This window comes from Geotrypetes seraphini, chromosome 3 (genome assembly GCF_902459505.1).
Source record: "Geotrypetes seraphini chromosome 3, aGeoSer1.1, whole genome shotgun sequence".
In the NCBI taxonomy this organism is placed as follows: Eukaryota; Metazoa; Chordata; class Amphibia; order Gymnophiona; family Dermophiidae; genus Geotrypetes; species Geotrypetes seraphini.
Genome location: NC_047086.1, coordinates 322,681,030 through 322,707,716, shown reverse-complemented (window position 1 = coordinate 322,707,716; position 26,687 = coordinate 322,681,030). Strand labels below are relative to the sequence as shown.

Genomic DNA, 26,687 nt, shown 5'->3' with positions numbered 1-26,687 from the left:
ATAAGACGACTGGGCGTATAAGACGACCCCCCAACTTTTACAGTTAAAATATAGAGTTTGTTATATACTCGCCGTATAAGACTACCCCTTCTTCCGCACACCTTCTCTACCGCCCCGGGTGCAGCACAGCCGGCCAGGTCCCCTTACTTTTGTGGCACTTCCCCGACCGACCGACAACAGCCCCGGTCCGACAAACCTCCCTGCCCTTAACCGCGAATCTAAATTACCTTCTTACAGCTTCTTACCTGCTTACGCCCCGCTCCTCTCCCTTGGTAGCCACTCGAACCGCGAGGCTACTTTCCTTCTCCTTATCTGCCCTGCCTGCAGCACAGAGCCGAACGGAAGTCTTCCCGACATCAGCGCTGACGTCGGAGGGAGGGAGGGCTTTGTTTAAGCCCTCCCTCCCCTCCGACGTCAGCGCTGACGTCGGGAAGACTTCCGTTCGGCTCTGTGCTGCAAGCAGAGAAGGTAGGGAGAAGAAGAGCCGCGTACATCCAGAAGACTGAGTACATCCAGCCCCGCGACCCTCGGAGGCGTCCCCATGGGATCCCCGCGACCCTAGGGGGCGTCCCCACGGGATCCCCGCGACCCTAGGGGCGTCCCCGTGCAGCTCTCTAATGTAAAGTAAGGGCATGTAAACAGTACCCGGCGTATAAGACGACCCCCGACTTTGGGGAGGATTTTAAGGTACTGAAAAGTCGTCTTCTACGCCGGCAAATACGGTAGGTGGCAGATAATTTTGTCACTGCTTATACTGGTGAAAGTATGCATGTATTTTTCTCTCCACGGACTTTGCAGGGCTTTAAAAGAAAAGTAACTGCTGCTTTGAGGCAGGTGTATCTTTGTGGGTTTATGCCAGTAAGAATCAGTGGTTATGTATGCGTTTTATTTATTTTTTAGAGATACATGCATAAGTGCATCGTGCCCCAGTATCATCCATTCTTTGCCTCTGGGAATGCTTATACAAGTATGGCATAAAATAGGTGCTTGCTTTTCCAGCGCCTCCTTTCATGCATGCATATGAGAGGGCAAATCTTTAAGTGGCTATTAGCGCTCTGCCACAAGGATGAACACAGAGGATCTAGAATCAGAAAATAATATTAAATATTGAACTAAGGCCAGTACTGGGCAGACTTGCACGGTCTATGTCTGTATATGGCCGTTTGAGGGAGGATGGGCTGGAGTAGGTTTTAACGGATATTTCGGCAGTTGGAACCCAAGCACAGTACCGGGTAGAGCTTTGGATTCTTGCCCAGAAATAGCTAAGAAGAAAAAATTTAAATTGAATCAGGTTGGGCAGCCTGGATGGACCATTCGGGTCTTTATCTGCCGTCATCTACTATGTTACTATGTCTCTTTATAATATTTTTGTAAGCGATATTGCTGAAGGGCTGTTGGCTAAGCTTTGCCTCTTTGCAGATGATACCAAAATCTGCAATAGGGTAGAAACCTTGGAAGGTTTGGCAAACATGAGGAGGGATCTAGAATTCGGCTAAGATCTAATGCTAAAAAAACGCAGGGTCACTTATGTTGACTGCAAAAACCAATGGTGTGGAATAGTGAAGGGTGTTAATTACGTCTGCCCATGAAAGAGAGCATGACTTAAATGTGATTGTATGTGATGATTTTAAAGTGGCCAAAGAGGTAGAAAAGATGATGGCAAAAGCCATTAGAATCGGTGGCGTAACGAGGATGAGAGGCGCCCAGGATGTTGGCACCTCTATCCCACCCTCTTCTCTACTGCCCTGCTCCTTCCCTGCTGGGGGCGTTCACCCCTTCCCTACCCTGTACCTCTTTTAACTTTCCCGGCGTGAGCAGAATCACAAACTCATTGTCCGCGTTGATTCTCCCTCTGCCATTACTTCTTAGACGCGGGACCTGGAAGTGATCTCAGAGGGAGAGCCGATGCTGGCGCTAGCATCCCTGCTGCCAAATGACCCCTCCCCCCCAGCAGCGGGAGAGATGCCCATTCTCTCCCGCTGACGCACAACATCCCCCCCTCTGCCTCCGACCCTTCTCCCCAGTATAGAAGAGTGTGTGGTGCAGTGATTAAAGCTACAGCCTCTGAACCCTGGGGTTGTGGGTTCAAACCCTGCGCTGCTCCTTGTGATCCTGAGCAAGTCACTTAATCCTCCATAGCCCCAGGTATGTTAGATAGATTGTGAGCCCACCGGGACAGATAGGGAAAATGCCTGAGTACCTGATTGTAAAACCGCTTAGATAACCTTGATAGGCGGTATATAAAAATCCTAATAAACTTAAACTTACCTTGAATTAGATGGTTGACTGGAGGGATGCCTACTTCCTCCGGCTAGCTGGCCTGCCTCTTCAACATGGGCTTTCCCCTTCCCCGGTGCATCCTGGGATGGGCACATGCAAATTTAGTGAGTCTTCTCTATTTTCCGCCAACCTCATTTACATGAGCGTTTTTTGGAAAATGACTCGTTTTTTAAAATTCGCTACCAGAATGGCTACGATAGCAGCCTGACATTTTTTAGTGCATTTTTTGTTTGTTTTTTTTATTTTTATTTTATTTTATTCATTTTTCATCTTACATCAAGTACACAATATTACATCAATTGTACTTACTTAGAAACATAGAGTATGACGGCAGATAAGGGCCAGCGGACCAACAAGTCTGCCCACTCAAGACTAGCCCTCCCTCCCAGGGGTATCCATTTTTAAGCATAACTCTTATTGTTTGTTTTTTTAGAATCTAGGCCTGAGGGGAGAACAAGGAATTATAGAGCTTAATAGTTGGTGTGGATGGGCAGACTTGATAAGCTAGATAGTTTTTGGGCTCCTTTTACAAAGGTGCGCTAGCGTTTTTAGCGCATGTATGCTATAGCGTGCACTAGCCGAAAAATTACCGCCTGCTTAAAAGGAGGCGGTAGCGACTTGTGGATACTTTTCCTGACTAAACTTACACTCACACATTGTGTAAATATTCAGTTCCAGACCCTGCCTTAACCCAGTCTCCAAGAATACCTCTCCCTGAAACAGGTAGAATCATGCCCGATATGGAACTACATGCACAGGAGGGACAGAGTAAAACGACTTTCATTATTAACTGAGGGCATGCTTTAGAGTGATTTTTAAACAGATAAGCTGCAAAATATCTTCTCTGTATTGTTAAATTTTCTGTACAATTAAATTTTTCCATTTTTAGTTAAAAGAATACATTTCCCTCATGGAAGCCCAGCTGGAAACTCAGATGAATTCTGCTACTTCTGAATGCCAGAATTACTCCAAAGAGGTTGAAATTGTAAGTGTGCTGTGTAATTTGTTGGCATACCGTGCACAACTATTCTATGTGGTTTTAAGGTGATTATTCAATCAATATCAACTGTAAACTTGATAGTATTCTAAACTACCAGTTTTATACCACCTTCATTTTCAGAAATTTCAACAAGTGTATAATAATCATTCAGAAATACATTAATGAATCACTTGACATTCTTGTTTGTATTACTCCAAATAAATATTTATAAAGACCCACCCCTTCCACCCATATACTAATACTTAACATATATCAATTATTATCAATCATAATCCCACCCCTCTTTATCTTATTCAATATTCAGGTGTTTAAGATGTCTGATCACTAGAATAAATAGTCAATGGCTCCCAAATCTTTTTAAACTTATTATAATTGGCATAAATTGTTATATGGATATTTGAATAAAAAACAAAAAACTGTTCTTAGGGATATTTGGAGCATTGAGCTTGGGCACCAGATTTCTGCCTCTCAATGGCCACGTTTTTGGTCTTGGAGAATAAAAACTACAAGGGCAGCATCTATGAAACAGACTTGGTTGTTTTTTTTTTTTTGCATAGAGCTTTATGGACCCCAGTTTGTTTACAGAAATTAGATAGTTCAAGATCCAATAGATGCTGGCATTGTGGTTTAGAAGCTGGGACATTAGATCATTTGATATTTTTTTTTTGTCCCTATATAAATGCCTTTTGGAAGTTAATTTGGCCCCAAATTAATTCATTGTTAGAAAATCATAATAATAAGATAATGGTTAAAGAAGGGAGGGAGGGAAGGGGTAAAGAATTTATTCTCTTTATTATACATTATAAAAAAATATATCATAATGAATGAATGATAGTCCTATGAGAAATTAATGTGATAAAGGGAGGGAAAAGGGTTCATAATTAAATAATAATTGATAAAATCATTACAATATATATGTTATATAAATTCATAAGAAAAATAATATAAAATATGGTTTATATAAAATACATTATAGAGATATCAAGTGTATTGTTAAGATAAATGTATGGAAAATTTATAACACTTGTTGATATGTAAAAAAATCAATAAAAAACTTAAAACAAAAAAAAAACAAAAAAATTAAATAAAAATTCTCAAGTTGCTCATAAAAAAAAAGAAAATCATGTTGCCCTTTCATTTGGTACTTCAATGAGATTTAAAAGCCCAATTTCAGCTAATAATAATAAACTTCTATTAATATTAACAGGGGTTACCATTCAGCAGATTACAGGGAATTGGAAAGATCATACTAAACTAAATTATACTTTTTGGTGGAACTCAGTGTGCCATATTTATAAAATGGAAAGGGTATTTGCTATGCAGCATTGCAATTGTTTAAACATTTATTATGACCTTTGAAAATACATTAGCAAAAATGTTTAGTTTTTTTTCTTAGCTACGAGGGTGGTTTGAAAAGTTTGGTAAAAAAGCAAGTTAAACAACCTAGCCTCCATCAAGAGTTATACACTTTTCCCCGGTTTTACTAAGGTGCGCTATGCGTTTTAGCACGCTGACCGCTAACATGTCCATAGACTAACATGCACGCGTTAGCGTTTGGCACATGGTTAGCGCGAGCTAAAACGCTTAGCGCACCTTTGTAAAAGGAGCCCTTAGTCCAGTGAGTTTCCGATTTTTTTCATCCCATTGGAAAAATAGGTTTTATAAAACTCTGCAAAATACTCATTGACGGCATTGATGACTTAATGGACTGGGGCTCCATCTTATGGAAATTTATCAAGCTTTTCAAACCACCCTCGCAATTCATAATTTGTGTTCAAAGTGTCATAATTGACCAATCTGTATATTTTGTTTTTAAGTTGCGACAGCTTTTATCAGAATCACAAGAACAGCTGGATGCAGCCCAAACTGAAGCACAGAAGCAAAGCAAAGAGCTTGCATTGGTAACGTCCACTTTATCTGTACATGCTAAAATGTATCAATAAAGATTCATTGGTAGAACTACTCATCACTTTGAGTCTTTATCAACGCATCCTCGGTTGTTTTCCATAGTTTTTTCCTCTACTTTCTGGACTTTTTGTTTTGATCTCGTGGAGATTTTGGTTCCTTTTATATTTTTTGATACCAGCCTAAAGCAACCATAGTCTTCCTCCTTCCTGAAAAACCCCTCAAAAATAAAAGATCAGTGGGACGCTCCCTCTTGCCCTCCCCCAAGAATCCTTAGCCCCCTCCTTCCTTCCGATCCCTACTCTTCCTGCAAAGGGAACTAGAATCCCCACCTCTACCCCCTTTAAGCCTTGCTGCGTTTACCTTTAAGATCCCTGGCGTTCTTATGCAGGTCCTAGCTGAATATTTTATGGGGCCACAAAACAAAGGAGAAAGTCCAACTTTGTCTGCAGAAAAAAACCAAGCAGGAGAAACAAACAAAACTGCAGACTGTGTACAAGATGCAGGCAAAAATTTATTGTACCAAAATTAAAATGCAAATAAGTAAAATAAAACCCTTTTACCAATCAAGGGACCCGACACGGTCCGTGTTTCGGACAAACCTTCGTCAGGGGTCCTAATAAATACAAATACAATACAAAAAACATTAAAAACTCTTGTAAACTCTTATAAAAAGCGAAAAATAACAAGATGGTGTTATTATGCCTTGCTACTAAGGCTTGTGGTCAAGTGACGTGAATGACAAGAAAGAGGGTATGTGAAATAGTAAGAAGACATGCAAAGTAAGATAAACATCAAGGTAAGTTCAAAAACAATATAAGGAAAATGATAACATTAAACAATAAAACACTATAAAAAATTAGTGAAAAAAGAACGTGACACAAAATGGAAAATTGAGAAATTTCCAAAGGAATAAGTACCCATAGGAGTTTGGTAAAAAAGATGCACCTAACATGGTGAAAAAGGTTGGGACATACCATAAAAAAATGAAGATAAGTAACTATATTGTTGATTCTTACGGGAGTGGGAATTCAACAGATAACAACTAATTGGAAAGACTGTTCTAGATTGAATTGTAATTTTTGGTGGAACTCAGTTTGTCATATGTATAAGATGGAAAGATTTTTTGCGATACAGAGGGGGTATTTTAAAAGATTTCAAGAGGTGTGGAGGCCATTAATTGAATATTATAACGAGTAAAGTTTATTCTTTTTCCTTAGGGGATAATATATAGAAATGGGATGGGATGGGAGGGATAGGGAGGGAAAAATATTGGAAAGATGTTGTTATGAAAAATAAGGAGATATATGTAATAGGATGGGATATTTATTGTTGTGCATTACTGGGTATAATAAAATGTTTAAAGTGTTTGAGGAAGAAGGATGGGGGGAGGGACAGATTTCATGTCAGATTAATTGTATTATCAAAAAGGGATGTATAATTATATATAAATTTGGAAGGAATATTTTATTGATATGGAAAAGGGTGGGAGGTGGGGGGGAATAAAAACATGTATAATAATATTGTTTAAGAATGCCAAGTGTGTTATGTAAATTAATTGTAATAATACTGTACACTTGTTGAAAGAAATAAAAAGGAATAAAGATTAAAAAAAAAAAAAAAAAAAATGAAAAATATAAAGATACAACACGATGTAAACTTATGACCATAAACCAATAATAAAACCAGTAATAGACCATATATAATATTGACATATGAAATGAGATCCTAACAACCAATAAAAAGATAAAATATAAAATGGTTGCTGATAGAATGATATTAAACCCTTCCCTCCCCCCTACCCCGGTGATGGTGTCTCTTACATGCACTCCTCCATGGTACCGCTTAAAGTCTTCCGTTCTTCACCAGCAATGATCAGGAGCTCCTCCCCTTTGCTCATGCTGACCCTGAGCCCTCCCTCTGATATAACTTCCTCTTCATGGGACCAGGTGGCAAAACAGGTTGAAAAGGGGACGGCGAAGGCTAGAAGGATGCTTGGGTACATAGGAAGAGGTGTGACCAGTAGGGAAAAGGAGATATTGCTGCCCCTGTATAAGAATCTGGTGAGACCTCATTTAGAATATTGTGTAGAATTCTGGTGACCGCACCTTCAAAAAGATATAAAAAGATGGAGTTGGTCTGGAGGAAGGTTACTAAAATGGTGCGTGGTCTTCATCATAAGGCGCGAGCATTTTGCTGACCATTGCCAGTGTTATTTTCATGTCCAGGCTTTGGGACTGAATATCCAGTTTATGCAGAGCCAGCTAACAAATAGCCAATTAAATCAATATTCAGGATTTAAGCAGTTATGGGTTACCACATAAAGATATGACTGTGATTTGTGCAGTCCCAGTTTTGCGGTTATCATAGCCAGTTAAGTCCTGAATATCGACACTTAACTGACCAACCACCGACTCCAAACCCGGAAAGCCCCCAGAATAGTAATTTTCACTTAGGCATTAAGGGGGAAATTCTTGAAGGTATGCCAAAGGTTAGCCAGTGATAGGGCACCCTACCACCAGCTAACCAACCAATCCAGAAGCACATCTTCAAAAATATAGAGGTTCAAATGGTGCCTTCATTTAAGGCACCAGTGTCGCACTTACAGAAGGGCTTAGGGGTGCGTAAGTGCCGGCATGAGCGTGGTTTGTGCCAGAAGTGACCTTAGGCGTCCTTAGGTGCCCATAGACGCTTCTGTAAGCGCGACACTGGTGCCTTAAATGTAGGCTTCTAAAATGCTGGCCTACATTTAACAGATCATTCCTTATTTAGTTCTTTAGCACATCAGTCTTACAAGGAACCATAGATTAACTTAATACCAAAGTGCATACTGAAATATTAGCTACAGGTGTCATTGCAAGGCTAAGTAATTTATTACGAATAACAATTTTGTTCAGAAATCATCTGGAAGTATTATATTTGAAATTTTTTTAAAAAAAGTCACATATAAAATAAAGAATATTTAGAAATTTTTTTATTTTTATTTCTTTATTCTTTTTCAAACTTACATCAAGTGCACAAAAAGAACAACATGAAATACTATCATATAACACTTGAACATCATACATTATATTCTTAATATGTAAATTAATTAAAAACTCTCCCCCCTCCCATCTTTCTATACAATCATTAAAACTATCATATTCCTTCAAAATTTCAATTTCGCTACATCTTATCTTCCAATCCCCCCACCCCCTATGTATGTTATGTATATTATCAAAGAAAAATGATGCCTATTCACTACAAAAATCAACCATCGGTCTCCATATCTTTAAAAAATTTTTATAACTTCCTTTCTGTATTGTAATTGCTCTTTCCATCTTGTAAATATGAGACAGGGAATTCCACCAAAACTTATAATTGAGATTACTATAATTTTTCCAGTTGTTAGTAATATGTTGTATAGCAACACCCGTCATTATCATCAAAAGCTTATTGTTATGTGCTGATAATTGACTTTTTTTTCCTCATAGACATACCGAACAGATCAGTTATCATATTTCCACAGATATTTCCACATGATTTTCCAATAAGCAATTTATTTGAGACCAAATTGAATTCCAAAAATTCCTAATGCGGGGGCAATAAAAAATTAGATGATCCAATGTCCCCACTTCTAGATTACAGTGCCAGCATCTATTAGATTTAGAGCTATCCAACTTTTGTAACCTAACTGGGGTCCAAAAAGCTCTATGTAACAAAAAGAACCAAGTTTGTCTCATAGATGCAGACACTGTACATCTCATTCTCCAAGACCAAATACGTGGCCATTGAGAAGCAGAAATATTATGCTTAATTTCAATGCTCCAAATGTCTCTCAGATCAGTTTTTGGCTTTTTATTTAAAAATCCAGATAATAATTTATACCACTGTGCGGCTAGGTGTCCCATGAAATCAGCCTGGAAACATAGGAACTCCAAACTATATTGAGTATTAAGAGTTTTCCATTCAGGGAAGCAGAATATTTAGAAATTGATATAATACAGCATAAGGATCAATGAGGAGTCCAGCCAGCGGGAGTTAACATTATTCTGCTGGTATTCTGAAGTTCCTGCTGCAGCTAATTATATTTCAGTATGCACTTTGGTATTGTTTAAGGCACTAGTGTTAAAAAAAAAAAAAATTCTATAATTGCCACCGGTTTGTGAGTGACATACTATTGGTGACTGCCGAAACTGGCGCCGCTTATAGAATTCCCTCTTAACTGCTAATTTTCATTAGTGATAACCAGTTAAGTGCCTCTTTTACAAAGCTGCGGTAGTGATGCTGCCGCGGTAAATGTGCTGAAGCCCAAAAGAATTGAATGGGCTTTGGTGCATTTATTGCAGCGGCATTGCTACCATGGCTTTGTAAAAAGGGCCCTAAGTGCTGCTGAAAATTAGCAGATAGCCCTGAACAAGTGAATTAACCTGTTGGTGGCTATTTTTGGCCAGTTAAATTGTTTTGAATATTGATCAGATACCTTTTAAACTCCTAAGTTAAGATGAATGTTCAGCTGAAAACTTAGGCTCATAAGTTTGGCTGAAAATTAAGCACAAAATTTACTCAGCTTTTATTTATTTATTTATTTTTTTAAAATCTTGTGCCCATAATAACTGATACAAAAGAAATGTTTCTATTCTCTAGAAATGCATTTAGGGAGCTAGCAATCAATACTGACCACATAAGTGATTTTGAATATGTTACGTTAATCAGGTTTTCTATTCCGCCTTCACCTATTCATTTCAAGGGCGGACTACATTATAATTCGTTCCAGAAGCATGCTCGTAAATCAAGTTACTCGTATATCAAAGCGAGTTTCCCAACTATTTTATTTGGTACAACAATGAGAGCAAAAAGTCAAATTTCGTCACATAATAATAAACTTTTATTCATATTAACTGGAGTAGCAATTCAACAAATAACATGTAACTGGAAAAATTATGACAGATTAAGTTATAATTTTTGGTGGAATTCGGTATGCCATATATATAAAATGGAGCGCACAATAGCAACACAGAAAGGTTATTTTGGTAAATTTCTGAAGATTTGGAGGCCATTTCCAGATTTTTGTAATGATTAATAACATTTTCCCATAATAAGATATTTGTTAAATGGGGATGTGTGTGGGTATTATTTTATTTATCTTACAATATGTATGAATTAATTAATACATTTTAAAGGATTAGGTTAGATTTTCTGAAATAGGTAGGGAGGGATTGGGAGGGGGGGTTATTTTATTTATATTGGTCATACATATTAAATGAATTACATATTATTTAGAACATTATAAAATATGTGTATAAATATGATATGTTGTACTTAAAGTGGTCATGAAGGTAAATCAAGTGTGTATTTATAAGATCATATAAATTTTTCTGATACACTTGTTGTAATATGAAAAAATGATTAAAGAAATTATATAGGGAAAGCGAGTTTCCCCATAGGAATGAATGGAAACTCGCTTTGATTCGTTCTACTTCCTCCTCTTCCCCTCCCCAAGGCTACCGGCGCTGCTCCATCACCCCCTCCCTCCCGCTCTAACTGGCATTGCACCCCTCAAACCGGCATCGCAAACACCCCCCTCCCCCCTCCCCCGTGAGAACCGCATTGCACCCCCGTGCTGGAAGCGGCATCCGCCCGCCCTTCCTCCCAAACATGCTCCTTACCCCATCTGCTGCTTGTCCGAGTGAAAGAAAGCTCCCGCCTCTTGCCTGGGCTGGACCTTGAACATCTGCACATGCTCAAGGCCTTCTGGTTCTCGTTCTCTCAGAGAGAACGAGATCTCAGAGAGAACGAGAGCCAGAAGGCCTTGAGCATGCACAGATGCTCAAGGCCTAGCCCAGGCAAGAGGCGGGAGCTTTCTTTCACTCACACAAGCAGCAGATGGGGTAGGGAGCATGTTTGGGAGGAAGGGCGGGTGGATGCCGCTTTCAGCACGGGGGTGCGATGCGGTTCTCGCGGGGGGGAGGGGTTGCGATGCCGGTTCTCGCGGGAGGGGGGGAGGGTGCTCGTGTATCGGAACATGCTCGGTTTGCGAGACAAAAGTTTGCTATGTGTTTTGCTCATCTTGCAAAACACTCGCAAACTGGGTTATTCGCCAAACCAAGGTTCCACTGTAGTTACAAATTCATAGGACTCCTTTTACTAAGCTGCGTTAGCATTTTTAGCACACGCATTTTAGCGCGCTCTGCACCCGCGCTACGTGGCTAGAACTAGCGCCATCTCAATGCTGGCGTTAGCATTTAGTGCGCGCTATTCCACGCGTTAATGTCCTAACGCGGCTTAGTGCAAGGAGCCCATAGTTACAAGTACTGCAGTAAAAATTCATTTATTTTTCTTTCACTTTTTAATTTGTTTTATGGTTTAGTGATTGACTCCTGATCAGAATTCCAGTACTTAAATCACCAACACTTTACAAAACCAGTTTTGTTAATTATGGCCCCCTTTCACTAAGGTGCGCTAGCCGTTTTAGCGCCCGCTAACGCGGCCATAGACTTACAATGGGCGCATTAGCATTTAGCACCCGCGTATATTTAGCGCACGTGAAAACGCTTAGCGCACCTTAGTAAAAGAGGGGGTTTGTAAATCACTTTTGATTTTCTGTGATAAGTATCCTGTGTTTCCTTGAACAGAGGGATCTTTATGCCTGGTCTCTCCAGCCCATGATGTGATATGAGCCATAGCTGAAACAGTTGTGTGGTTTGTAATAATTAGTTGAACTGCCGAATGTTGTTGTTTTTTTTTTCCCTTTACCTCTTGTTCTCTGACACCACTGCGCAAGATGTTGTACACCATCTCTTTCAGTGAAAAGTTGGATATATCCCAAAACCATTTTGTGCACTGAGCAAGACTTGCTGGTCCCTGTTTCAGGTCAGGCAGCAGTTGGGTGAAATGAAGAACCATGTGCATGATGGAGAAGCAGTTGGGTCACACACTGACCGAACTGAGCACGAGCCGGGCAAGCTTAGGGTGGTGAGACAAATCTGTGCACGTGGGCATGCCTCCTTAACATGTTTTCTTTGTCTCACAGCCGTGTCCTTTCTCATTGTATCTAATGATGCACCCTTTTAACCAGTTTTGTGGTATGTGTGCATGCTGAACTTTCAACTATTTAATCCAAATCGGCAGAATGAAAATACTAAACCTTAAGCAAACTGACTTCCCAGAATTGCCTGTGCGCTTATTGACATGACGGTGAAAGGACAGGAAAGGAGATCTAGCCTTAAAGGGGCAGTGTTCCTTTTGTAGTATTCATATGTCTCAACTATATTTAAATAGTTGTATTATATACTATAAATAGCAAAAACTATTTTTAGCAGACTGTCAATGATACCTTTAAAGTAACAGTTGAATAAAAAAAAAAAAAAAAAATAGACTGCACAACAGGAAAATTAATTTTAATACTCATAATTTGTTAATTTTGCAATTATGAGGATATCTTTTAAGAAAACTAGCTACTGGAGTTTAAAATTCATGACGTTTTCTTGCAGGCTAGTGTAATAAACAGCATTAAGCTTAGTACACCTTTGAACATTGTGTTTTAAGCACCTTTTGTTATGAGAAAAATGTAGTCATAGTTGAATATGTGCTAAGACTGGCACATCTCCATGCAAATCCCGTTGAAATGGAGGGGTTAATTATTACCAGAGTCAGTGCAAGGCTATTGGACACCTTGTGCAAAGCAGTTTTCTGTCCATACCATTGACAATGTTCACCCAGACTTATTTGCTCTTCTTTCACCTCCTCCTTAAGGTTGGCACCGTGAGCACGTTCTAATTGCATGGCTGTGGAGTCGGCACTTCCTGGCACTGATCTCATGCATTATGTGCTGGGCCTGCAACTAACCTCCTCTTCTACGAAACTGTGATAGCAGTTTGCTGAATGGCCCGCGCTGCTTCCGACACTCGTAGGAACTCAATGAGCGTCGAGAGCAGCGCGGACCATTCAGCGTGGCTCTCTGTGCTAGAAACTGCTATCGCAGTTTCGTAGAAGAGGGATTAAATGTTTTAAGTATGTTCATCATGCCAGTCTTTGCTCCCTCCCCCTCCCCCCCAATTCTGACGCCCAGTTCTGCCTAGGTTTATTTTGTGGTGGGGCCGGTTCTGACTATTACATTTCACTACAAGGAGATATGTTAAGATCCTAAAAACTCAAACTATTATAGCATTGGAAATTTAAGGTGAGCCAAGGTTAACACACACTTCAGGGGTTATTGTTAGGCTGTGGTACTGAACCAGAATCATTCTAGACCTGGAGTTCTGGATACCATATTTCTGGAGTTAGGTCTCCCAAGTTGGTGGTAGACCACCCTACCCAGGCACCCCAGGTTCTAAAATAGCTCCAGAAATGCGAGTTAACTTTACAGCATTGCTGATGCAGGAGTTAAATTTCCAACCTAAAGCTCTTTGGGGTCTCCAAGACCGACACCCTGTACTCCAGGATCTGTATGTCGGAGGGATGCTGCCCTTGGACCCTTCAATCTGTATGCCTACTGACCTTCCCACTCAATCATTGATTCTCCACAACCTATCTATTCCCTATTTAACCTATTGCCCTCACCCATCTATTAATCCACCTAAGTCCACCCACTTACTAACTACCTGGACTTGGGTTAGAGAGTGGGTGGAGGCAGTTATGTGAGGAAGAGGTGAATTAGTAGTTGAGTGAGGTGTAGGTAGGTTGATGGAGAGTAGTTAGGTGTCAGATGTCAGTGGGTGGGTGTTTGGACTTCCAGAATAGAGGGTCTTTGACTGAGGAACGTCAGGCAGAGTCCTTTTAACTCAGGGGACACAGGTTGGATCATGAGATATCTGGGTTCTTCAGTTCAGTGATTGTAGGAGTAAGTTAGACTTACTTGCACCTCTTATCTTATCACAGAGGTTAGAAAAATATTTAAGGACTTTATTATCATTGTTGGCTGACCTTCTAATTTAAAAAAAAAAAAAAAAAAGAAAAGTGATATAAGCTTAGTTTACTTTGTTTTTCATGTATTTTTGCCATGTTTTCCATTAGCACACTTTTTTAAACTCAGGTTGATGCATTTGATGCTATTTATTTGCTGCATCTCGAGTAAACCTTTTTTGGTGTTAAATTTTAATGCACATTTTTTAAACTTATGTTTTATTGCATCGACTTCTGCAAAACCATGTTTCACTGAAACCATATGTTTTTGCTTTAAGTTAAAATGTGGATTAACATAATGAACACGCAAGTGGCAAATGCTTTCCATTATCATGCAGAGGACCTAGATGTGATGCTTGGGTCACGTCGTCTGTTCCCTGGATTGGCTGGGAAGACATTGGCTGCATTCATAATCCCTTAAATAGGAAAGAGTCACAGTCATTTTACAACAGGGGGCAATTTTTGCATCATTTTTGTAAACCGCTTAGAAACCTCATGGTTATTAGCGGTATATAAGAATTAAATTAAATTAATTAAAATTAAATATATGTAGTGATATGTACATAAATTATAAAATAGCATGCAGGATGGCAAGAAGGTGCATGCTTTTATTGTAGGCCAAGGCAGGGTTGCAGTCTGACCAAAATGCTGGAGGAGTTTGCAAGTCTTGTATTGTTTATAAAATACACTAATCTACACACTTACTGGTGAACTTTCCTGGTCGATTTAGCCTGCTGCTGGCCAGTTAAAATCACTTGGTTTGAGCTAGCCGCCAATTTTCGGTGGCACTTAACCGTTTTAAGTGCCATTGAAGTTTGCAGTTAGGCCTGGATTCTAGTAATGGCGTCCCAAAGTTAGGCAGAGGAAGGTGTTCAACCGCCATCTAACCAATTGGGACACACGCTTAAAAAAACCCCCCAAATACAGCAAATGGTGCCTAGATTGAAGGCGCTGTTTGCGTGCCTACAGGCCTGTGTGGATATGGTTTATGCCAGAAGTGGCCTTAGGCATTGTTATGCAATGCTAGGTGCTTCCCTAGGCACAAGACAGGCACCTTAAATGTAGACCCATAACATGCTGGCCTACATTTAAGGCACCTGTTTTAAAAGCAGCGCCGTTTATAGATTCCAGGCTTTAGTGCCTAATTCAAAGTTGGCTGTGTTGGGGGCATAGTCAGCACTTGGCTGCTTAAGTGCTGACATTCAACCCTTAAAAAGGAGCAGCTGGAAACCTCTGTGCCAAATTCCTCTTCCCTTACTTTCCCCCCAAAAGAAAAATTAAAAATAGCTACCCAATGATAATAATAATAATAATAACAGCTTATATACCGCAATACCGTGAAGTTCTATGCGGTTTACAAAAGATTAAGCAAAGGTACAAATTGACTGACTTCAAGAGGGGAAGAAGAAAGAGAAGTAATTAGACAGGAAATTCATTGTTGAGGAGAAAAGTGATCAAAAGGACAGTAGGTCGCTATTGAGAGGAAAGAGATAAGTGGATCAGTTGTCAAGATGTTTTAGGAACAGGTGTGTTTTTAGACGTTTCCTAAATACCTCATAAGTAGAAGGCGAAAGTAATTGTTCTAGGTCTTTACCCCATGATGCTGCTTGGTGTGAGAGAAGGAATTCATGGTGTTTTTTCAGTTTGCAACCTCTCACTGGGGGGGAAACGAAGTTGGAATGTGAACTTCTCTTGTGTCTGTTGGTTGAGAAGGAGAAAAGGTCAGTAATGTATTTGGGGGCAAGTCCGTGTAATGCTTTAAAGCAGAACAGGCAAATTTGAACTTTACGCGTGCCTTCATCGGCAGCCAATGTAGCTGCCGGTAGTAGGGTGTCACGTGGTCAAATTTTTTTAGTCCAAAGATTAGTCTGACTGCCGCATTCTGCAACAGTTGTAGGAGTTGCATATTTTTTTGGGAAATTGCCAAATAGGCGATGTTACAGTAGTCAAGCAGACTTAGTACGAGGGATTGGACTAGGATTCTAAAAACCGATGTAACAAAATAAACTTTAAGGGATCTGAGTTTCCAGAGAGTGAAAATCCCTTTCTGATTAAGGAATCTACTTGGTCTTTCATGGTTAGGCATTGATCCAGAGTTACACCTAGTATCTTTATGGAGGGCTGGATAGGGTAACTAAGGTTATTGATACAGAGGGGTGATTTAATGTCAAGTGGATGTGGTGAAGCAATGAAAAAAGTCGTTTTATCTGAATTAAGTTTGAGCCTAAAGTTTGTCTTCCATTGTTCCATCATGTTTATAGCTTCTGAAGCTTTGGGAATAGTTTCGGAGACAGAATTGGTGAATGGGATGATAATCGTAAAATCATCTGCATAACTAAATAGTTTTATCCCCAGCTGGGTTAGCTTCGATGCTCTGTTTTGGTATAACATTTCTCTGTAAAAATAATATTCTGATATACTGAAAAAAAATTTTCAAGCTCTTAATACCAGCTTTCTATACCCTGTCAGCTGCAAAGTTCTAAAAACATTACGCTCTTTTTGGTACATTACGAGCTTTCCACAATCTGAATTTCTAGCGGTCTGATTACGACCTGACATGTATCATGACACTATTGATGTGTTTCTGTTGATGCAGTTGGAATCCCAGATGGAGCAAACTGAAGTAAATCTAGAGGATGAGCAAGCATTGAGGCAGAAGTTAGCAGAAGAATTTGAAGAGGTAACCTGTTTCACATGCTTCTGAGTTTATTTAACTGTATGTAGAGGTGTAGCGAGGGGCAATGACGCCCCCGTGTCCTCCTCATTGTCCCTCCTTCTGTACCAATCCCCCTATGCCCTCCTCACTGCCCCCCACCGCTTCTTCCACAACAACCTCCCCTACCTCACTCGTGCCCTCCCTTCGCCAGCGTGAGCAGCTTCTCTGGTCTGCTGCTTGTGCTGGTGTTGGCTTTCCTCTTATGTCACTTACTTGCCTCGCGACCCGGAAGTGATTTCAGAGGGAGCTAGACCGGTGCGAGCAGCAGATTTTAAAAAAAGATACGTGGAGGTGGTGGGAGTGCAGGAAAAGGAGAGTGCAGGTGTGGGGGGGGGGGGTAGAGAGGTGCTGGCACCCCCAGCTTACTACGCCACTGACTGTATGGCTTTTAACAGCTGCTATTAAGATTAATGAAATTTCTAAGAACTCAGCCCAGATATATAATCCTAGATATCTGGATGTTTGTCTCTTTATCTTCCCTGTATTTTCTTCTAGAGGATAGGGGGATCTATATTCAGTGATTTGGTGAAGTATAAAGATACTAGTCTTATAGCCCGTTAAATTAACGGGTGCTAGACTATGTGTGTGTGTGTGTCTGTCTTTATTTCTTTTTCTCTCTCCTTAGCCGCTTTCTGTATTTCTATCTTTTTTTTTCCTTGGCTGTCCACCACCACCCCTTGTCTGCTCCCCCTGTTCATTCTCCCTTCCTTTTACCTCCCCTGTGTCCTCCCCCACCCCATCACTGCTCACCTTATCCAACAGCAGCCCTTTTCCCTTTATTTTACCTCTCCCCTCTTCCTGCTCCCTCGTCCATCAGCACCTCTTCCTGCTCCCCCTGTCCAGCAGTAGGTCTCCCTTCATTCCCCCCTGTCCATCAGCACCTCTTCCTGCTCCCCCTGTCCAGCAATATGCAGTTCAACACCAGAGAAAGAGAAAAAACACTATACACTTTGGAATATAAAAAGAAAGCAGTGCAAATTTACAGTAAAACTGCATTTTCTGTTAATGAAATTAAAAATAAAATTCTTTTTTTCTACTTTTATTGTCTGGCCATTTTATTCATGTTTATTCCAGTTTCTGCTCTCTTCTCTCAATTTTCTTACCAGGGTTTGCAGTCTATCTGGCTCTTCTCTCATTTCTGTCTTCACTTCCTCTCCTACATCCATCTCAGACTTTAACCTTATCTTTCAGTTTTCCTCCATTTATTTTTCTGCATCTCTATCTGCTTCTATTTCTCCAGTTGTTTGTTTTTTTGGGAGGTTTTTTTTGGTTTGTTTGTTTTTTTGCTAACTCCTCCCTTCCAGCATCTTCTCTTTCTCTCTCTTCCCCCTTTATTTTCAGTCTTCTAACCAGTATCTGTCTTGCTCCCTCCATCCAGCATATCCTCTCCCCTTTGATTCGCTGGTCAGGCCTGAGATATGAGGCTGGAAGCCGATTCCTCCCGGAAGCAGTCCTCCATGTTGTTTGCCGGCCGCTGAAAGGAGGGGGGAGTGCTGCCGCTCCTGTTCCTGTTCAAAGCGGCCTGCTTAGGTTCATGGGCGGCTGTTTTGAACCTCGCAGGCCGCTCTCCATGTGGTAGCATGTTCCTTCTGACGTGATCGCGTCACAGGGAACGTGCTTCATGTGGAGAGCGGCCTGCGAGGTTCGCTACAGCCGGCCGCGTACCTCATCAGGCCGCTTAAAACAGGAGCGGCAGCGGTTGGTGCGGGAGGGGAGAGCCGTCGACTTGTTCCGCGCTGTGGAGGCGATCGTTGGCTGGCTGCGGTCCAGGCTTGGAGAGGGCAGGGTGTGCTAACAGGCGGCAACCGCCGCTCTGCAGGTGGAGAGCAGAGAAGGGCGCGCAGTTGTCTTGCCTCGCGTGAGGCCAGATCGTAAGCCGCGCATGCGCACTTCCTATGGGTCGCTACAGCTCACAGAAAACGGACGCACGCTTAGGAAGTGCGCATGCGCGGCTTACCATTTTATTATATTAGATGCATCCACAGGTCGAGGGAGTGTGGTACAGACCGGCTTTGTGCAGGTTAGGCTTGGACATCTTGTGGTGATATAATCAAACTTTTCCCAGGATGTCCTGGATGTAATTTAGACGTTTGGGTTAGATCTGTTTTAGAAGTGTCTAAGTGCCACAAAGAAACCCAAACTTAACAAATCACCATTGGAGGGATTAAGTTATGACCCATCCACAATCCCCCAGTGATCACTAACCCCCTCCCACCTCACAAAGATATAAATGAAAGAGTACATACCTGTCTCTAGAACAGCAGGACTTGGTATGGGAAAGCCTAGTAAAGCATCACAGAGGTGTCTTAAGTAACCTGGTGGATGGGTCAGTGAACCATAGTGAGGAGGACCCAGGCCCATAAGCCACTCTAACCACTACATTTATGGTGGAAAGTGTGAGTCCACCAAAACCCTATTCTATTGTCACAGTTATTTGTTGATGCTTTCTTTTAATTATATAAATAACCGATCCCCTCCTTATATGATTTTAACCTTAATATATATTATATGTAAACTAACTTCGGAAATGCTCAGAACCTGCAGGTAGAGAAGCCACAAACGGGGTCACGCCCCAAAATACAAACCCCCTTGGTCTATCACTGCACTTCCTCCTACACTGAAAATCTGTTTAATTATTCTTATTATATTATTTTATTGTGATTTTCTTCTTTTATATAAAGTGCTTAGTGCTTGAAATTCATGCTTAAGATTTCAGTCATTTCATACGAACGCTAAAAAAAATTCCATAGCCTGGTGAAATCAATGAAGCTGGCTGCTATGATACTATCAGGTTCTGACGCATTTCGCCCTCGCGGGCTGCCTCAGAGAACCCACCACTTCTTGTGACAACCAAGAGGACTACTGCTTCTCCTTCCGTTCTTCAGTGTTGCATTTCCTATACCATTGGGGCGTGTCCCCAGTTGCAGCTTCTTTACCTGTGGGTTCTGAGCACTTCTGAAGTTAGTTTACATATAATGTATTAAGGCTAAAATCATATAGGGAGGGGATCGGTTATTTATATAATTGAACTGTTCATCATTTGGATCCACCAAATACTAGATTATTATTCCCCGAGTTTGATTTTGGATGCTTTCTTTTAGACATATCTCTCTTTTTGGTAAACCTGATAAACTGTTTATGATCTACAGATATGCTCTTAATCTGTATCCATGATATGCTATTAATTTTTAGCCATGACTCTTAAGTTCTGTTTTTATGTAAAGTTATGTTAGTATTTTTTAGCTATGAATTTTAAGGCTTGCTTGTATGTTTATTTTATTATGTTCTTAAAACTATGTATGTACATTCTGTTAACCATTTAGCTGTAAACGGTATAGAAATTTTTAAAATAAATATAGGTGCACCTCTAGGCATAAGGGTTATGGGGTGGTAGACAGGTAGGTATAGTAGGTTGTTTTTTTGGGGGGGGGGCTCACCATAAATTATAAGGGGGTTATGGTGAGATATACATCTGATACACTTTATGTAAAGTTCACAGCAGTGCCCTCTAAGGTGTCCAGCTGGTCACAGTCTCACAAAATTTGCCCGGATCTCGTGACAAGTCATTTTTTCACTATGGAGGCGGCCAGGCAGGAGTATAAAGGGATCATACCTGCCTGCCTCACCACTGGACCACCAGGGACCTAAGATAGACATGAAGGGGGACAGTGAGGGGAGGGGCGGGCTAGTTGCACAAAGTCGCCAGAAGGGAGGGATTGACGGCAGCTCCGGCTTCCTGGGCCACTGGACCACCAGGGCAGTAGTGGAGGTCCGCAGTGGGTGTGTGATGGGTTTAACTTGAATATATACCGAAACCCCCATTTTTGGGCCCAAAAATCTCAGTTTATATTCAAGTATATACAGTATTTTTCTACTACCTTTTATTGATCTATGATTTTATTAGTTGGTACAGGAGGATCTTCTTTTTCTCTAAACAGAGCACAGAATAGTGTCTTGGGGACAGATTCAGTAAATCACACTCAAAAATCTGCACCAGAAAAAAAATTGATGCTCAGCTCTGTTCTAGAAAGGACTTTCCAGGTTGATTTCTCTTTATAGAATGTCACATAGTGCCGATTCCTGGGCCTAACTTTGGGTGCTAGGACTTACACCTGCTGAAACCTGGTGTAAATCGTGGTGTGCAAGTTGGATGTGCACCCCGTTCTATTCTATAACACTGCCCAAATTTTCAGAATGCCTCTGATCCACCCATACCCTTCCTATGGCCATACCCCTATGTGAGTTACATGCTGCAGGACGTAGGGAACCCAGTGTTATAAAATAGCATGCAGGCAGATGTGTGTGCAAATCCCAGTCAGTACTAATTAATGTCAACAATTGATTGAAAAGATCCAATTCCTGGAAATATTTATTCACATGTGCAATTAAAATCTGGAATTTGTTGCTGGGTTTAAAAAAAGGTTTGGATAAATTCCTAAAAGGGAAGTCCATAGGCCATGGTTTGGGGAAATCCACTGCTTATTCCTAGGATAAGCAGCATAAAATTTATTTTACTACTTGGGATCTAGCTAGGTTCTTGGGACCTGGGTTGGCCACTGTTGGAAACAGGATACTGGGCTCAATGGACCTTCAGTCTGTCCCAGTATGGCAACTCTTATGTGAGCCAAGTATAGGGATAATCAAGCCATTGTGATATCACTGATGAGGTTGGCTCTTAGGCATTGCTGGAATGAGGCATTATGACATCACAATATCAGCTCTAGAATGTTGCTACTCTTTGGGTTTGTGCCAGGTACTTGGGACCATGGTTCGCCACTGTTGGAAACAGGATACTGGGCTCAATGGACCTTCAGTCTGTCCCAGTATGGCAACTCTTATGTTCTTATGCATTAAACTTTTTGTTCTGTGAGAATAGGAAAGCTCCAAGTGATTGATTACAGCTTCCAGTATTGCCCATACAGGTATAGAACCTGGTATGCAAAGGATTTATGCTCCTAAATTGACCTCTTTTAAAAATTTACTAGGGCCGAGTGCCTACATTTATATTCAAAATGTCACTAAGACTCTAATTCTATCAAATCCACCTAAAGTTAGGTGCCTAACCAACATAGATGCTTAACTTAGGGTTCCTTTTACTAAGGTGTACTAGCGTTTTTAGCGCGCGCTAAACAAAAAATACGCAAGTTCTATGGAGGCATTAGTGTTTAACACGTGCAGTATTGCTAGCCCCAGAATTGTGAGGACGCTGCGAAAAGAGCTCCTTAACCCTTGAAAAAGCCCTTACTTGCGAAACGGGTCCCGTTGGGGCACGCTAGAGGCATTGCATGCAATGATAAGTTTTAAAAAATGCTGTTTTATTTATTTTAAGAAAGACAACTACACAAGTTATACATAAATGGAATTGATGGCTCATATGCCACAGTACAATTGAACCCTAATAAGTAAGGTTCACTGTTGTTGAAGACCGGGCTTCCTCACTGCTCCCAGCCGACTCGCGAGGCACTAGCGGCGGAGAGCTCTGGATGCCTGCAGCCACTGCTGACGGAGCTCCAGTACCACACCGGTCTGTACACCGCTTGCACAGGCTGACCGCGAGTGCCTCGCGTCTGGAGCAAAATGAGCACTTCTTCCCCTGAGAAGCGCTCATTGCTCCATACACAACCTAACTAGAAAAAAGTGCCGGTTAGTTGAAAAAAATACAGCAAATTTAAAGGGAAAGCAACCCTTCAGACTGGCACTACCTCAGGATTTTTTTTTTTTTTCAGAACAGACTCCACTGGCTCTCTAAACAATATGCCTTACTACCAGGGGGTCAGGCTTACTGTTGAGGCACCTCTACAAAAATGTGGGGAGGTGGAGGAAAGTGGAGGGAGAGACCACACTCGAGACCCGCTGGGTTTGACACTCCTGAGGTCAGACGGACCCCCAAATAGGGTCCACCCAAGCTCTATCTGACAACAAAAAGGGACAAAAAAATTCCTAAACAAATTCCAACAGCTCTACCAAGGGAGATGGGTACAGCTCATCACACCTGCTGGACTGAGAGAAGACTGAGGTAATTAGGGAGGGGTCACATGATATGTACAGTTCCAAAGTTTTGTCTGTCTCTACCTGCTGGTCATGATAAGATATATACCCGCTTGTAGGATTAATCCTATGCTGGTCTGGAGAGTTGCTAAAGAAAAAGGCCTTTTCTGACCTTGGACATAAGAAAGCAGTCCTGAATCTCAAAATAAATATCTCTTTTTCCTCCTTTTTGCATAAAATTAAAAGTCCCAGAAAATGATATGCAGTTTACAAACTGAATTGGAGCAGTTGAGATCTGCAGGAGACTCTACAGTTTCTGACACAGAAGAGGCTTTAAAGCTTAAGGTAATTCTGAAACTAGGAATGCAGCAAAGTGAATTTTGCTTCGCCCATTTTTTTGTGAGTTTCTGTCTAAGGATGGGTTATTGTTTGCAACAACATATCCCATGTGGTCATAATTGTAAACAAACAAAAATGAGCAACAGTAGCATGACAATTTGGAGTCCTTTTACTAAAGTGCTTTAGAGTTTGCAGTTATCACACCTTAATCCGATAAATAAACACTCGGTATTAATTCATGTAGAACTGCGTCAAGAAAAGGGCCCTTTGTGGTTTTCTTGTTTGTCGATAATAATACACACTCTTAAGGGATATAGTACACACTATTTGCAAAGGGAGTAATTCTCAAAAGGATACCTAAGGTCAGCTGCTGGGATAGAATGCAGGGGGCGGTAAGCAGGTGCAGGGAACTCGGAGATACTGGAGTGGTCGCAGGTCTGAAGTCCATATGTGTGCAGCCGTGAAGCTGTAATTAGGTTCTAGATTACAAAATGCAGATTTAAAATATGGACTGAGACATTTTTTTTGCAATGTGAATTCATTCGGAATCCTGAAGATAATCATTTGTATTATTTTGAAGGAGAGGCTTGACAAAGAAAAGAAGCTAACAAGAGATTTGGGTCAAGCTGCAACCAAACTACAGCAACTTCTAAAGGTGACCCAGGAGCAGCTGGCTAAGGAGAGGGAAACCGTTCAGACTTTGCAAAATCAGCTTCAAGAAGCGGTATGTCTGCCTTTCTTTCTTTCTTTCTACGAATTTTAAGGAATTGATTCATCTGTGGATTGGCTGGGTCTTCTTGAACCTCAGTAAAGTCTTGAAGATAGGTCAATAGCCATATCTTATAGAGCAGGGCTGCAAGTCCGGTCCTCGAGATCTACTGGCAGGCCAGGTTTTCAGGATATCCATAATGAACATGCATGAGAGAGATTTCCATACCAAGAAGGCAGTGCAGGCAAATCTCTCATGCATATTCATTGTGGGTATCCTGAAAACCTGGCCTGCCAGTAGATCTCGAGGACTGGACTTGGGCAGCCCTGTTATAGAGGGACAAATGGCTCAGAATTTGACATTTGAGAGTTTCTTTCGCAGTTGTCGATATTAGCCCTGGTAATGTTAGTCTAGACCAGAAAAAACCAAATTGAGCTGACGTTTCCCAGGTTGCAAGCCTGCATCCAGACTGCTCAGAAGCTTTAAAGAAATCTTCTTTTCTTTTTTCTTCCTTCTATTTTTTTTTGGGGGGGGAAGCATTTAGCGCGCACTAAATCAGCTAGCGCATCTTAGTAAAAGAGAGAGTTAGTGTCACTGGGCATTGTAGTTAAGCACTGGTAAATTAGGCCAGAACAACCCTGACCTACCACAAGGACGCCTAGTGACACCTAAGTACGTCAAGGCCCCCCCGCTAGGAATGATTCTATAAAGCACGCCTAATGGTTGATTGACAGCTGTGTAGAGCAGTGCCATTAGGCACCATTTACAGAATCAAGCCCAATGTGTGCAACACATAGTTCTGGATGGGAACATTTCTAATTATGCTATTGGATTCATTCAGAGCTGTGCGAGAAGATTATTTGTGGTGCATTTTTTATTCTGTACTAGTCTGAGATTTATATTCCACCTGATTTCATTAAAAAAAAAAAAAAAATAGAAGTTACCAACATTAGGGCCCCTTTTACAAAGCCACGGTAGTGAATCCCGGAGTGGCAAATTCGACACAGCCCATAGGGATGCAACCAATTTGCGGTTCATAGTCAAATGCGCGCAAGACAACAGCGCGTGGACAAACGGGCGCAAGATAAGTGAGCATACTGATAATGTGGTGACGTGATCACGTGTTAACGTGTTGAACATGCGCATGCCCTTCGTTCGCCACGCGCCATTTTGAGGCACGCTGAATTATCGTTGCGCTGAGTTATCCTTGCGCTCAGTTGTCTTGCGCGAAATTATCATTGCCCTCAATTGTCTCGCGCTGAGTTATCCTTGCGCTGAATTGTCTCTCGCGCTATTGTCTTTGCGCGGTATTAGAACCGCAAGGCACAAGCGGAATAGAAATCACTAATGTAATGTAATGTAATGTAATTATCTTTCTGCTGATTTGTCTTCGCGTTGTTGTCTTGCACGCATTTGACCTGTCACCCAATTTGCTGCACGGACATCACTACTGTGGCTTTGTAAAAAGGGCCCCTTGGTCAAGAAATACAAGAATAATCATAAGCACATCATAACTTGTATAATTTGCATCTCTAAAATAGCTCATCAAAAAAATCATATATTAAATTTCCAATCATGTAGAAAAGAGGCCAATTTTAAATAAATTTTTAAGATCCTCTTGTTAAAATAGTGCTGGAAAAACCACATGCACTTATATTGTGTGCACAATTAACCCCCTCTTTTACTAAGGCGCACTAGCCAATTTAGCGCACGCTAAACGCTAATGCATCCATAGAGTATAATGGACGCGTAAGCGCCTTAGTAAAAGGACCCCTAAATGTACAGTGTTGCATACGCCTTTCAGCAGTATAGAAATGAGAAATAATAGTAATTAATTCTAACTTGTACACTTCTAATTATGAATAAAGTTAAAGCTTGTTTCTATATTATATATCTATGTTATCATGAATAGCGGTGCAGTTAATAACAATGTGATTAGTAATCAATATAATGCAGTTAAATGCAATTTCTGTTCCAGGAAGAAGATAGTGAAATGAAAGAGGGAACATCGGTTTGATTAATTTGGAAATGAACTCCTGTACTCAACTGACATAAATGCCTTACACATTCCTTATATATATGCTCGACTTACTGTAAATTAAAAAAAAAATAAAGTCAATTGTGAGCCAAAATATTTCTGTAAAAAAGTATTAGAAGCATAATTTTTTAAAAGAATCTTAATGATGTTTTGTAAAACTGCATTCCATTAGGAAAACTCTGACTGTGTCAGTAAGCCAGATCCAAATGTCTACCTTATGTATTAACAAAATACATGATCGTGTGAAAAGGGAACACTTTGTACTTTACGTACATTGATCAGTGCAATTATAATTTTTTTTGTTTTTGGAGTGAAAGGAAGGCTGAATGAAAGGTACACAACTGAAATGAAGATGGCCTCTACTTATTGCAGATGGCCCCTAGGAAATTTATTGTGGCTTGGTGGATGTTTTGATACCATTAAAATAATCTTGTTGCCAAAGTTGTGTTGTCTTATTTTTATAAAAAATTTTGGAGAGGAGGAAATATTGAGAATGTAAGCCCCTGTTCTGCCAAGTGGAAGTCTTCTACCTACAGTCTTGCCAGTAGGTGGTGCTGCTTCACTATCATAGTTTTAATAGTTAGAGACAGGCAAACTCTGCAGGGCTCCAGGGAAATCTGCCCATCCTTAGTGATTGAAAAACACACTGATACCAATGCAATTAGAAGGCTCCGGCTCAGCTTAAAGAAAACAGTGATGTAGACCATGATGTATGACTAAATATAATCAGAACTTGTGTGTTCTCATTTTTTATTTATAAATTCCAGGGATTTTGGATCTAAATTCAGAAAACAAGTCTTTTTCTTATGTCCCGCAGCCATTTCTTACA

The 26,687-nt window shown here is 40.8% G+C and overlaps 1 protein-coding gene across 6 annotated transcripts in view; it reads left to right on the top strand.

Moving 5' to 3' along the window:
* Positions 1-26,299, top strand: part of RRBP1 (ribosome binding protein 1) — a 205,083-nt gene extending 178,784 nt beyond the window's left edge. The window contains exons 18-24 of one of the 6 annotated variants that reach the window (XM_033935928.1): positions 3,170-3,265; positions 5,098-5,181; positions 12,038-12,136; positions 16,665-16,748; positions 23,019-23,117; positions 23,692-23,835; positions 25,799-26,299. In XM_033935928.1, the coding sequence (XP_033791819.1) occupies positions 3,170-3,265; positions 5,098-5,181; positions 12,038-12,136; positions 16,665-16,748; positions 23,019-23,117; positions 23,692-23,835; positions 25,799-25,837 (645 nt within the window). In that variant the 3' untranslated portion in view covers positions 25,838-26,299. Of the gene's footprint in view, positions 1-3,169; positions 3,266-5,097; positions 5,182-12,037; positions 12,140-16,664; positions 16,749-23,018; positions 23,118-23,691; positions 23,836-25,798 lie in introns of all 6 variants that reach the window. The other 5 variants (XM_033935927.1, XM_033935932.1, XM_033935929.1 and 2 more) reach the window with 5 other exon arrangements.
* The last annotated feature ends 388 nt before the right edge of the window (positions 26,300-26,687 follow it).